Source organism: Acanthochromis polyacanthus, chromosome 2 (assembly GCF_021347895.1).
Source record: "Acanthochromis polyacanthus isolate Apoly-LR-REF ecotype Palm Island chromosome 2, KAUST_Apoly_ChrSc, whole genome shotgun sequence".
Lineage (NCBI taxonomy): Eukaryota > Metazoa > Chordata > Actinopteri > Pomacentridae > Acanthochromis > Acanthochromis polyacanthus.
The window spans coordinates 3,258,995-3,273,000 of record NC_067114.1 but is presented as its reverse complement, the minus strand read 5'-3'; the positions used below and the strand labels follow the sequence as shown (position 1 = coordinate 3,273,000).

The 14,006-nt window shown below is 38.6% G+C and overlaps 1 protein-coding gene across 1 annotated transcript; it reads left to right on the top strand.

The window, feature by feature from the left end:
- The first annotated feature begins 2,192 nt into the window (after positions 1-2,192).
- Positions 2,193-12,054, top strand: LOC110963215 (retinaldehyde-binding protein 1-like). The gene is made up of 8 exons (XM_022211456.2): positions 2,193-2,320; positions 3,272-3,307; positions 7,024-7,152; positions 7,262-7,466; positions 8,877-9,055; positions 9,871-10,029; positions 10,117-10,227; positions 11,342-12,054. Exons 2-8 carry the CDS (start codon positions 3,299-3,301, stop codon positions 11,486-11,488), a joined length of 939 nt encoding a protein of 312 aa, XP_022067148.2. The 5' UTR covers positions 2,193-2,320; positions 3,272-3,298; the 3' UTR covers positions 11,489-12,054.
- The last annotated feature ends 1,952 nt before the right edge of the window (positions 12,055-14,006 follow it).

Here is a 14,006-nt window from a genome sequence, read left to right as displayed (position 1 = left end):
TATGTCACGGCAATCTTTTTAAAGTGAAATATTTTGCTCAAAAAAAGCACCAAAGTCAGGAAGGTTCATCCTCTGAGGAACATGACTGTAAATGATAGTCTGACCATCAGCTGATGAGATATATCCAGACACTGCCATGCAAAGGGACGTCTTGGAGGCTTCAGATGTAAACGTCAGAGGCAAAAATGACACCACGGTGATTCATAATTAAAGCAGTTACATGACACACTCCCCAGTCTCCAAATAATAAAAGCAAACACCTCATTCTCAGTCACTAGAATGAACAACTGGCGCTGAAACAGAGGGAAGTCTGAGTGATGCCGTGCAATCATGGATAAGTAATGCATACTCTGGGACCCAAAACAAGTGTTCTCCTCTGGGGAGGATTTCAAAGAATGTGCAGGAAGGAATGTTTAAAGCGAAGCAGAAAGAGTGGAAGCTGCTTCAGAGGTGGTCGATCGCTCATATGACATTTCTACAGGAGAACCTTTCATGTCACATGTGCCGGGTTAACATCCAGACTGACACCGGGCCGTGATAGAAAACATCACACATAGAAGTAACACATGAAAACCTGAAAATGAGTGAAGAATGAGTGACGGTTCAGCTGCAAGTGTGTGCATTTAGTGGTCAGAACACGGTGGCCTACAGGGACAAAACATGAGAGAACATGACAGAACACAGCAGTTTGTTATCTCAGTAACAACCACCTCACTTCTGTGCAATACTCAGCTTCCACTCATAACGTATATAGTTCTGCTGCTACTACAGCTGTGTTTTAATGTGCTGTTTTACAGTTTTAGAATGTTTTATAGTGTAAATTGTTGGTGCACTTAGGAAGCAGCTCTTTCAATGTACACCCCCTGTCAAAAGTTTTAGGACACTTTCTCATTCAAATAAAGTAGAACCTGTCCTACAACTTTTGACAGGGGGTGTATCTACCAAATTTGGTACACATATGCAGCACATCAGGCTGAACAAAAAAGTCAGTGACAGACACATTCCAAACCCAACAGTTGAATGTCAGATTTTGCCCATTTTTCATTTTTTCTAGAGAGAACTCCTCCTAGGGGGAAACTCCAATTCACCTCAAATTGTCCCAGTACATACAGGAGGCCTTAATGATCCAAAGTTATTAAAATCTTTTTCCAAAGTCAAAGGGCGTGTCCGTGGCGGCCTCTGGAATTTTGATCCTTCGCCATGAAATTTCAAATGCTGTGTAAATGTCCTGAACATGCTCCAATCTGCCTGAAACTTTACATGTATGATCAGAGTCCTGCCCTGATCACATCCATGTGATGAAATACACCCCCTGTCAGAAGTTGTAGGACAGGTTCTACTTTATTTGAATGAGACAGTGTCCTAAAACTTTTGACAGGGAGTGTAGCTGTACTTTTAAAATGACAATAAAGGCTTTCTATTTCTATTTCTACAGGGTGGGCCATAAGCTTTCATACATAGAAAAATGTATGATGCATATTTTTATGTTTCAGATGCCCAAGAAGGTGTGTTTGACGTCTATCTGTCTTTGGGGGCACCTGACGGCCGTGATATATCAGGTGAAGATATGAGACATAAATCATCTCCAGGAACGTATCACCAGCATCATTACAAGCAGAACTTCAGCTGTGCTAATGCAGGTTCATCAGCAGTGGAAAACGTGTTAATGTGTGTTTTGGAAACAATCACATAGAGCACATCATATAAATAGAAACGGTTGTCCAACATAAAATGTTTATTTTTCCTATTTTTCCTAAACTAGGAAAATAATTTAAGATCACATTCATATCAGGTCATTTTTAGTCACTTTGGGTTTCACATGTTCAGCTCATTGTTCTGCTAATTACTGGAAGAGGTGCTTGAAGGCAAACTCTTCAGTGGTTCCTTCAAATATAAATGTGTTTTCTGTCATTTTGTTGTGTGAGACTCTTTGTTTTGGCAATTTGTTGTCGATTTTTGTGGATCATGTTTGAGGATTTCTTACGTTAAAAGACCCAAAACCTCTGATGAGGTGCATTAAGATGAAACTATTTCATGAAATGCTCCATTTTCTGTATTTCTCATTGTGATTTCTAACATTTTGTCCATCTGCTGTTGTGCTTTGCCACCACAGAATGACAGCCATTCACCTGTCCTGCTCTCTGAAGCTCCGCCTCCCTTCACAGTGTGCAGTATGCAGATTAGCCTCTGGTCGTAATCCACTGGCTCATTTTAATCCCACTCTGAGTGGCGGTTTGTGGAGCTCCTCCCCTCCTGCTCGTCTCTGATCTGTAGCCTCTCTGCCTCTTTCTGCAGCTCTCTCTCATCCCGTCTGCTGAAGGTAAGGCTGCTCAGCTTTTACTGAAACAAACCAGAGAAAGATCCGGGTGTAACGGTGGCTAGCATGGAAACAGGATCAGTATAATGGAGTTAGTTAGCGCGGTGATTAGAGGCCAATGATAAAGTAAACAACACCTTTAGATTGGCTGTTAAATGTCAGATAATCAGTGTTTACATGAAGTCTATATTCAGTGTTTTTCTTTTGTATATTGAGCTCATTCTAATGTTTAATATTCTGTATTTGAGCTCACATTTTACCTGGAGAGAAGCTGTTCAGCGTCTCTGTCCTGATTCCTGGTTGAATGACTCTTAAGCGCCTGTGTTTGACTTTCTTTGATGTTAAATTAACATTGTTTGGGCAACAATGCCCAATAAATTCTTTAAAAACAACTTTAATGAGATGTAATATTACCACAAAGCGAATGATCCACTTTGAGGTTCTTGCAGAGTTTCTTCAGAACACCTGGATGCAAAAAAATATTCATCTTCTTCCCAATAAAACTTAAATTAAACATCTGGTGTCTAATGCATGGTAGCTGGAAGTGACATATACCCTATTTCTAATTTTAAAATGGATGATGTCTTCTTGTTATTTTATGGTTTTATGTCATTTCTCACTAATGGGATTTGGAGTTGCTGCTACAAAAGTCTGTTAAAAATGGCTGTTTTCTGTGCAGCAGGTGTTCAGAGATCACTGAATACTTATTCAGCTGAAAAAGTGGATGCTCAGCTTTGCGGTTATGTAAGAGGATGTGTGCTTCACTGACAGGGAAAGAAACATTTGGACTTCACTGAACCAAAAGTGTACAGAGATTACGTAATGCATCGAGAACTGGACTGATTCTTGATCTTTTCTTCAACAAACCGACTCAAACGAGGTCTCAGAACGGCTGCGGACTGTTTACGGTTTGCTGTGTTCATGCTGTTTGTGCCAACTCCTCTGTCTTCACAGTGGTGGCTGCTGTGAGACGCTGCAACCATGGCTGCTGTAAGTCCAACAATACTCACAGAAAACACTCACTTTGTCTCAGTATCTGGATCCAGCTCGTTGTTCAGTTAACCCTCATGTCGTCCTGCGGGTCAGATTGAACCTTTTCAAAGTTTGAAAATGTTGGGAAAAAAAAATAATTTTCACAGAGAAACTTTCAATGCACTGGAAAAAAATGCTCCTCTCAAAGAACTTTTACCTTGAAATAAGTGAAAATATTCTGCCAATAGAACAAGTGAAACATGGCTTGGTAAGATTTCTTGTAATAGGATATCATATTCACAATACTGAGATCTTAAAATTAGCTGGGACAGTTTATTTTAAGCTGTATTTTACCAGGATTGTCATGTTTAGGTGTCCTTACCCTTCTGCTGTCTTCATTTACGGCACCAAAAAATATTGTTGTCTTGTCTGAAAAAATCAAAAATTCAGCAAAAAATTCCCCAAATCTTCAGGAAGAAAATTCCTTAAAAGTTTCCTTTCAAAGTTCCATTTTTTAAAAAAATCCACAAATTTGGCAAGAAATAAAAATGTAATTTTTTTTAAATCTAAAAATTGTAAATATTTTCAAAAAGTAAACAAAAGTCTTCAAAAAATATCCTTAAAATATCTAAAGTGATTACATATATATCACTAAAAATTCTAATATTTTCTTTAAGAACATTCAGGAAAATCAACCAAAATCCAGCGAAATTTGCTGGATTTTTTCCCGAATGTTCTTAAAGAAACATTTTTTTTTAAAGCATTTCCTTTTTTCCACCAAAAAATGCTCAAAAATTTCCCCAAAAATTTGGAAAATGTGGAAGTTTTCACTGTGAAAATATACATTTTCACCACATTTTTAAGCTTTAAAACCGGTCAATTTGACCCGCAGGACGTGTCGGTTAAAACAAGATAATTTCAAGATTGTTTGACTTAACAAGATATTTAAGATGCTTTGTCTTAAAACAAGTCCCTCCATGTTGCTGAAATGTCGCCTGTTAAGTGAATTTATCTTAAATCAAGTGGGATGTGACAAATAGAATTGGTAAGATTTTGAGTTTTTGCAGTGTGTTAATATTTTTGGGAAGTTTTTGAACATTTTTTGGTGGAAAAAAAGAAATGTTAAAAAGAAATTTTTCTTTAAGAATATTCAGGGAAAAAATGGTTGATTTCTTTGTGAATGTTCTTAAAGAAAATATTAAAACTTTTTCTAATATATATGTAATCACTTTAGATATTTTTAGGATTTTTTTGGAAGATTTTTAATCATTTTTTGAAAATATTTACATTTTTAAAAAATTCTGATTGAAATTTTTATTTTTGCCAAATTTGGAGATTATTATAAATAAAACTTTTTTAAAATTTCTTTCCTGAAGATTTTGCAAAAATTTTTTTAGAAATTTGAGGAATTTTTTTTGCTGAATTTTTGGATTTTTTTTCAGACAAGGGACCAGTATTTTATAGTGCCCGTAAATGAAGACAACGGGAGGGTTAAACCTGCTGGCTGAAAAGCTGCAGGAGGCCTGACCGTCAGCGCATGGTGCCGCTTAGAGCTGTTATTGTGCCAGTAGATGCTGGCACTGGGATGGAACCTTAAGCTGTTTTTAAGAAGTGGCTTTAGAAGTCCTTTTACCTAATCATGTGAAGCAGATTAGCTGGATGCTCGCCCGTGGGCATCGTTTTGGTTCTGCTCCGGCTCACATGTGTTGCAGCTTCTTACAAGTAAACAGATAGTCAGTGTAAGGAGCAGCAGCTAAAGCGTGCACAGGACACTGCAAAAACTCCAAATCTGACCAAGTTTGTCTTATTTTTAGTCAAAATGTCTCGTCCCACTTTATTTAAGATGAATTCACTTAACAAATGACATTTCAGCAAAATGGAGGGACTTGTTTTAAGACAACGCATCTTAAACATCTTGTTAAGTCAAACAATCTTGAAATTATCTTGAGTTGAATTTTACTAGAAGCAAGGTTCATTTTGCTTTTCATGCATTTTTCAAGCTGAGGTGTTATTTGTAGAAGCTACACAAACTTGATTGAAGAAATAAACTTGTATACATGGTGCAGAGTTATTTGTAAATGAGGGAGTAAGAACCACGGTCAGACGAATATCTTAAAACGCTTAAATCACGCTTTTTAATCTTGTTTCAAGGACAAACTGGTCTTAAATCTAGAGTCATGTCACTGTTCTACAACCTAAAATAAGTAAAATACATCTTATATGTTGTGCTCAGCATGAATGTTTAAAAAGCAAATGTCTACTTTTGAGTTAAAAACAGCTGGCTTACCCTAAAAAACAGCACCTGTCAAAACAGGACTAAGTATCAGGATTTCTAGCAGACTGTGAGAAGACATTATATCTCATAATGCTTCAATTAATCTTAGTAATCTTATTTCAGGTACAAGATGGTCTTAAATCGAGAGAGTGCCACTATAATACGACTCAAAATATGTTAATATATCTCAAATTAGGAGGTTACAGTGAAAATTTGCTATTTTTTTTATCATGTCTGGCATTTATTTTAAGACACCTAAGCATGACAATCCTGGTAAAATAGAGCTTAAAATAAGTTTCCCCAACTAATTTTAAGATCTCAGTATTCTAAATATCAGATCTTATTTAAAGAAATCTTTCCAAGCCATTTTTCACAGGTTTTTTTTCACCTATTTCAAAGTAAAAGTTCTTTGAAATATGTTTTTTTTTTTCTTGTTTTGAGAGGAGCATTTTTTCCAGTGCAGGATTTCAATTCACCCAAGAAACACTGGAAAAAATGCTCCTCTCAAAACAAGAAAAAAATTCTTATTTCAAGGAACTTTTACCTTGAAATAAGTAAAAAAAAAAAAAATCTGCCAATACAACAAGTGAAAAATGTCTTGGTGAGATTTCTGGAAATAAGATCTGATATGTAGAATATTGAGATCGTAAAATTAGCTGGAAAATGTATTTTAAGCTCTATTTTACCAGGATTTTCAAGCTGAGGTGTCTTAACCCTCCTGTTGTCCTCATTTACGGCACCAAAAAAATACTTCCCTTGTCTGAAAAAAGTCCAAAAATTCAGCAAAAATATTCCCCAAATTTATTTTAAAAAATTGCAAAATTTTTAGAAAGAAAACTCCTTAAAAGTTTCCCCCAAAATGTTTTTTTTAAATCTCCAAATTTGGCAAGAAATAAAAAAAATTTAAAAATCTAAAAATTGTACATATTTCCAAAAAAAGAATAAAAATCTTCCAAAAAAATCCTAAAAATATCTAAAGTGATTATATCAGTAAAACTTCTAATATTTTCTTTAAGAACATTCGGGGAAAAAATCAACCAAATTTCGCTGAATTATGGTTGATTTTTTCCCCCCGAATGTTCTTAAAGAAACTTTTTTTAACATTTCTTTTTTCCAACCAAAAAATTTTCAAAAAATGTTGAAAATGTGGAAGTTTTTACTGTGAAAACACCAATTTTTCCCACATTTTTAAACTTAAAAATGAGTCAATTTGACCCGCAGGACGACACAATAAGATAATTTCAAGATTGTTTGGCTTAACAAGATATTTTCTAAAGATTTATTGTCTTGAAACAAGTCCCTCCATTTGCTGAAATGTCTCTTGTTAAGTGAATTTATCTTAAATGAAGTGGGATCAGACATTTAGACTAAAAACAAGACAAATAGACTTGGGGAGATTTGGAGTTTTTGCAGTGAACAAGGAACATCTAGTTGATCATTTGCATTCTTGGTTGCGCAGACTGGAACTTTCCGCATGGTGTCGGAGGAGGAACAGGCCATGAGGGCGAAGCTGGAGCATCTGACGGTGAAGGATCACGGGCCGGTGTTTGGACCGTGCCACAAACTGCCTGGACACACCGTGCAGAAGGTGAACTGACAGCATCTCTGATCTTCAATGCTCGTTTTGTCACTGGAGGCCTCGTGTTTTCTCTGAGCAGTTTGATAAAGAGTGCGTTTGTGTGGGGTTTTTTTTGCAGGCGAAGGATGAGCTGAATGAGACGGATGAGAGACGGGCATCGTCGCTGAAGGAGCTGAGGACCATGATGAAGGACAGAGCAGCCGAGGGCGACGATCTGTCCAAACTGGTGCTGGAGCGCTTCGGGGAAACACCGGACGCTCTGCTGCTGCGCTTCCTCAGAGCCCGGAAGTTTGACGTCGTCAGAGCCCACGAGCTCATGAAAGGTTCCGCCCGTTAATCCACACGGCTTCATAGTTAACCTCATTTACAGGCACCAAAAAATATTGTGTCCTTGTCTGAAAAAAATCCAGCAAAAAGAATTCCCCAAATTTCTGAAAATTTGCAAAACCTTCAGGAAGGAAATTGCAATTATTCTTTTAAAGTTTCCCTTAAAAGTTTTAATTTAAAAAATCCCCCAAATTTGGCAAGAAAATTCTTTTAAATATTTTCAAAAAATGAGTAAAAATCCTCCAAAATAAATCGAAAGTGATTATATATATATATATATATATATATATATATATATATATATATATATCGGAAAAACTTCTAATATTTTCTTTAAAAACATTCACCAAAAAATCAACCAAAATTTAGCGAGATTCACTGGATTTTGGTAGATTTTTTTTGTGAATGTTTTTAAAGAAATTTTTTTTAAATTTCTTTTTTTCCACCAAAACATATTCAAAAATTTCCCCAAAATGTTGAAAATGTGGACACTGGAAGTTTTACTGTGAAGATATTTTTTTTTTCCATATTTTCAAACTTTAAAACGATTTTTACCCGCTGGACGACCAACAGCGCTGCACCAAATACTAGAACATCCATGCTTTGATTCAGCTTCTGCAGATATTTTCATGTCGCTGTAATAACTGAGGGTGAGACCTCTTTTGTGCTCCATGTTTGCATGAACCCGACCCTGAGACAGAGAGCCGTGTGTTCATTAATTGGGAGCTTTGAGATGCCTCCGTTTTCCCTGACAAAGCTCTCCTTTGTGTCCAAATGGGACAGCAGGTTTGCCCTATTGGTGAGCCCACGGTGTTCTGATGGGAACTGTGCTCAGCGCGTCGGTACAGGAGAGGGAATTGATGCAGTTAATGCTGTATTTTTCTGTATTTTTGATTTTTTAGTAACATTTTTTGGAGTAGAATGCTGTTTCCCAACCACAGCTCTGCAGATGAGCCCCATCTATAACCGGCAGTTCGCTAAATAAACCCTGATCTAACCTTTAACCTTAGATCTGACATATTGTAATGCAATCCCTGCAAACTTTAGCTCCACAGATATTATTTAAATATCACAATGCTTATATTTCCCCACTTTTTGCTATTGTTGTTTGACTGTTTGGGCCTCACAAAGACAGAAGACATGAGAACACACTCATGAATATAGGAGAGAGGGGGATGTGAACTTGTTGTGGAGGGTTAATTGATGATTAAATGCACACACACACACATGCACTCACACATCTACTTAATTGGTGCCTCGGTATGAAGAGGCTGCAGCGAAACAGTCGAGTCATTGTGTTTGACCTGCAGGGAGTAGAATCTGCACACGGGAGGTTTGTGAAATATTCGTTCACTTTTAGAGAACTTAGTGAACGTTTTGAGGTTAAAGAGTGTGTTTTCCCGTAGGTTACGTGCGCTTCAGGAAGGACTACCCGGAGCTGTTTGAGAATCTGACCCCTGAGGCGGTCCGAAGCACCATCGAGGCCGGCTACCCCGTAGTTCTGCCCAGCAGGGACCGGTTCGGCCGCGTGGTTCTGCTCTTCAACATCGACACCTGGGACCTGGAGGAGATCACCTTCGATGAGGTAGAAGGACCCCAGCCTGAAATCTTTCACCCTCGAGTTGTTTTAGGGTAAAAAATGACCCGGTCACTGTGTTTAAAAGCAGAGGAAACCCCATAATGACCTTTTTTCAACTTGAAATTCAATGATTTTCCCTAAAAGTGACACCACCAGAGGACAAAGACTGTCTTAGGATCATTAAAAATCCCAGTCACAGTGGAAAAAAACACACACCCACATCCAAAGTTGTTTAAATCAATCCACTGGACTTTAAGAAAGTTCCTTGAAAAAACTCCAGTGGACTGATTTAAACAACTTTGGATACCATGACCTGGATGAATGAGAACCTACACAGACACACACCCACATCACACACACCTCGAAATCCATTAACACCCACTGGAGTTGAGTTTTTGCTGTTGAATTGCATCGTACAGGCTACAGCAGGCTGTTGTTTCCCTTCAAAAAATACATTTAAAGCTACTTTCTGCACATTTCTAATACTTTCTAAGGACATATAAGTATTTTCTCTTGCTAAACATGTAATGTTTACACCGATGCTTTACTTTTAGCAGCAATAATAGTGATAATAAACCTCTATTTCAGTAAAGAAAACTAGGGCTGTTGACTGATTAAACATCGTCTTTCTGACCTCTGAAGAGGGAAAACACACAGATTCACAAAGTATGTGACGCACGACAGGTTGTTTCTTCATGTAAAGTAGATTTTGGCTTGAATATTCAATGAAGTGGCTTTATTTTAGAGGTAATTTATTGACCCGTAGGATAAGGGGATGTTCAGAAGTCACTCAGCGACGGGCCTCTGTGTTTGTGTAACAGATCCTGAGAGCGTACTGTGTGATCCTGGAGAAGCTGCTTGAGAATGAAGAAACCCAGATTAATGGCTTCGTCCTGATTGAGAACTTCCGCGGCTTCACCATGCAGCACGCCTCGGGGATTAAACCGGCTGAGCTCAAGAAGATGGTGGACATGCTGCAGGTCAGGAGCTCAGAGCTTCTTCCTGTGGAGCCTCAGAGCTGTGTTTCTTGTTTTTTTTTTTTTCTGATCTAATGTGTTTTCCTGCAGGATTCTTTCCCGGCTCGTTTCAAAGCGGTCCACGTCACCCACCAGCCCTGGTACTTCACCACCACATACAACGTGGTGAAACCCTTCATGAAGAGCAAACTGCTGGAGAGGGTATGAACACAAACACAACACCGGCTCTGATATCAGTCCGACATCCGGCTTCTTATTCGTTCGTACTTCTGGGATATATATCCTGCATATATTTATATATTGACCTCTCCAGAATGACTTGAAAATGATCCATAATTACAGAAAATTAGTTAATAAAGACATGAAATTTGTCCTAAATGACTTAAAGCTTGTCCAAAATGGCTCAAAAATTGTTCCGAATGACTTGAAAATGATCCATAATTACAGAAAATTAGTCCAGAATGACATGAAATTTGTCCTAAAGGACTCGAAAATTATCCCAAAGACAATTTTTTTCCCCAAAATAACGAGAAACAATCCACACTGACATAAAACTTGTTGAAAATGACAAGAAAGTTGTCCAAAATTACTCTAAAGTTGCCCAGTTCAATCTATAATTGAGGGACTTTTAAAGTCCATGGGATATAGCTTCAATGCATTATTATTAAAAATTAAAAAAATAATGTTTTTATGCTCATTATGATCATGTCTTTGCAAGTTCCAAAATTATTTACTATGGAAACAATCAATTATTTAAAAAAAATGACTGGATATCATTAAAATGTCAACTAAATAATCGTCCAAATTTAACACCAACCACCTTCTAATGAGCTAAACAATAATAGAATGAGCTGATTCAGAAATAGTTTGGATTGCGTTCTTTTTATCAAGTTGAGATAATCATGACAGATATTTCTTTTTTGGCAATTTATCAAATTTTATACGCAAAATAATTGAATCTGAGTCGGAAAAATCACTTTCCATTAAGTTCCCTGTTACAAAAACTCCTCTCCAGGAAGTGTGTTAATTCCAGATCACATGACCTGCTCCACATGATGTCATTTCCTCCTGAAGAAAAGACTGGACACACTCCAAGGCTTTCTGACTTATTTAATATAAAATAGTCAACAGGTTTACAACAATATCTTTAGAAATAACTTTCAATTTGACTCAACTGTATATATAATATTTAGAAGAATCTTTCTGTAAAAATACCATGTGGTGTTTGGTTATAGTTGATTTCAGGCCTGAAAACAGCAAAAAGTCCCATAATTATACATAAACCTCTATCTCTTCTGTTCTTAACTCTCCCCAGGTCTTTGTTCACGGCGACGAACTCGACAACTACCTCAAAGAATTCGAGGCGGATCTCCTGCCTGCGGATTTCGACGGAAAAGGCCCCGTGTCCGACTACCTGGCCATCGCCAACAAGATATTTGGCTCTGAAGACACTGCTCTCTGAAAGAACAATTCCAGCCCGAGTGTTGAGTCCTTCTGGTGTGATCAGATCAGATGTGCGGTTTATTCTGTAGCTAGGTTGTTTTCTATTGTTATTATTCAAGCAGTTTCTATGAGCAAAAAGAAGTATCTAGCGTTAGGAGCAGGGGATGGTTTGCAAATGAGAAATGTGATATAAATTTAAGAGAAAAAGGATGTTTAGATGTCACAGAGAGAATAACTGGTAGTTAACACTGGCAGGAATGATGGTGATGTGACGACGTAGATCACAGCAACTTTGGTTTCTTTGCCCCAAAAATCACAAGAGCAGGCCTAAGACCCTGTCAGATGAATGAAGGAACAGATTCTGGGATTTACAGCATTGAGGTTTTTATTTAGAGAGGAGACTGATGAGGGATAAGCCTGCATTAGAGTATTGATTAAGGAGCGACGTCCTCCTGATGCAGTGCCTTAAAGCGGCCCCCATCCACAGCCTTCTTTACAGGAGCATCATGGGAGCTGTGACACTCAGTAAAATAAACGTATATTCTGAAATTTGCAGGAAATGTGTAATAAAATAGATGTTTTGTGTGTCTGTGTGTGTTTGAGGTTTTATATGAATGGTCCTACAAATCTGCTGGCCACCCTACTGGCCAGTTACAAATATGAACTGCCAGTTAAGCTCACACTGTGGCAAGGACAAGGCTCAGACTGTACACACTTAGCCAGTCAGAGGCGACAAAGACAATTCATTCCCCCTTGATTGGCTCATTGTCTAACAGTGATGTCAGTCACTCATTCATTCCATTGGTTCTGAGTAGGTTGCAAGCTCTACACCATTGCCATTGATCCACATTGATCAGCAGCACCGATCTCAAGAGGACTATGAGTAAGTCATAATTTATTTTGTAAAAAATAAGGGGGAGAAGTAATATTCCTCCTGACATGTGCTTTGTAAGTGCCAAAAGGTGCTGCTACAGCAACCTGTTAGAGCAGCACTGCTGTGCTTTTTGACTTATTTGAGTTACAGGCATAATCAGCTAACATTAGCTGCTGCTATTATTACTCCGCCAACAAGGCGCGGTGGAGTTATGTGACGATGGGCGTACCTTTGTCTGTGACTTAGTCTGTCTGTCCATGTAAAACATTACTCAAAAACGGAACAACAGATTTGGATGCAATTTTCAGGGAAGGCCAGAAATGACACAAGGACCAAGTGATTAAATTTTAGCAGTGATGCGGCTTATAATGTGGATTCACGGCTTTGTTTAAGATTTCCCGTTGACAGAATGCAGCAGCCTGCACAGCCTTGCTGTAACCATGAGGTGAACACTGCCTCTGCTACCCGCTGACGATCACGATTGTGATCCTAAGACAAAATGACCATGATTTATCAGTTGGAAATCATACAAGGAACAAATGGTTAAACTGTGGGGTGTTTCTGAGTCCCATCAATTCCTGCCGACCGCTACATATTTTGGCCAGGCCATGTAGAAAACCCAGCCAGACAATTTAGTTCAGCCGTCAGCCTTATTTGAACACAGATTCACCTTTCTGTCCTTTCCTCAAGGGCGTCAGTTTGTTTTTAAAAGTGGGGGGGATGGAGACCACAGCACTTTGAGAAAATGTCGAAGAACGGAGGTAAAATGCCACAAGCTGGACTCGAGCTGACAACCACCGCCCCAAAGGCGGAGGCTCAAGCTGTCGAGCTACCGGTGTATGCAGTTAGACAGGTCTGTGGGCCGCTATAGAACCAATTCTCCCGGGCCGAAATTTTGCCCCTGCACGCCTCTGGTCGGAGCTTCCACTTGGCACAGACGCAAATTCAGCATCTGCGCGTTTTTTTTGTTTGTTTGTTTGTTTTTTTAACCTCACGAAGGTGTGCTGCATGTCTGTGTAACTCTCGGCCGAGTGCGGATGGTGCGTTCAGGAGCGTCGGAATTTTCTATACTACTGAAAATAACTGGGTTTACAACGGCTTACATGTGAAGAATTTGAATGTGTTGGAGACAAAATGACCCCTGACAAAAAGTGGGGTTGACACATCCCCACCGTCCCCCCCCTAAACTGACGCCTATGCCTTTCCTCATGTCTTCACCGTAACATCTTGTCCCCGCTAGCTGCTTATAAGTTTAAACACATCCTTTAATAGACAGCAACAGCGTGGAACCGTTTTCTTTCGTCTTTATGTGAATTTTCGGACTTTTTGGCAGCGTCTTCGTCATGTCAAGAAACTCCTTCTTAGACAACACTTCCTGTGCCGCTGGAATGGTGACAAAATAAAAGCCTGCAACGTTAAAAATACGTCTTCAAAATAAAAGCATTGAGGGAACGGTTATTTTAACACTGGCTTGCAAAAGTGATGAACTGATCAACACACCTTCATTGTGCGGAGCTGGCGGAGCTGCACTCTGAGTGCTTTTCTAGTTTCAATTTGCAGACCATGAAGAGAAAGTCAACAGACATCTCTTCTTACTTCAAGAAGAAAATTAGCACAGAGAGAGAGAGCCAACGGTCGAGCAGCAGAGGTATAGTGATGAGGA

Bases quoted from the DNA above. Each gene is read 5' to 3' on its own strand.
- LOC110963215 (XM_022211456.2), top strand. The intron at 7,153-7,261 runs GTGAACTGACAG...TTTTTTTTGCAG, and splicing joins CTGGACACACCGTGCAGAAG to GCGAAGGATGAGCTGAATGA. The intron at 10,228-11,341 runs GTATGAACACAA...AACTCTCCCCAG, and splicing joins AGAGCAAACTGCTGGAGAGG to GTCTTTGTTCACGGCGACGA.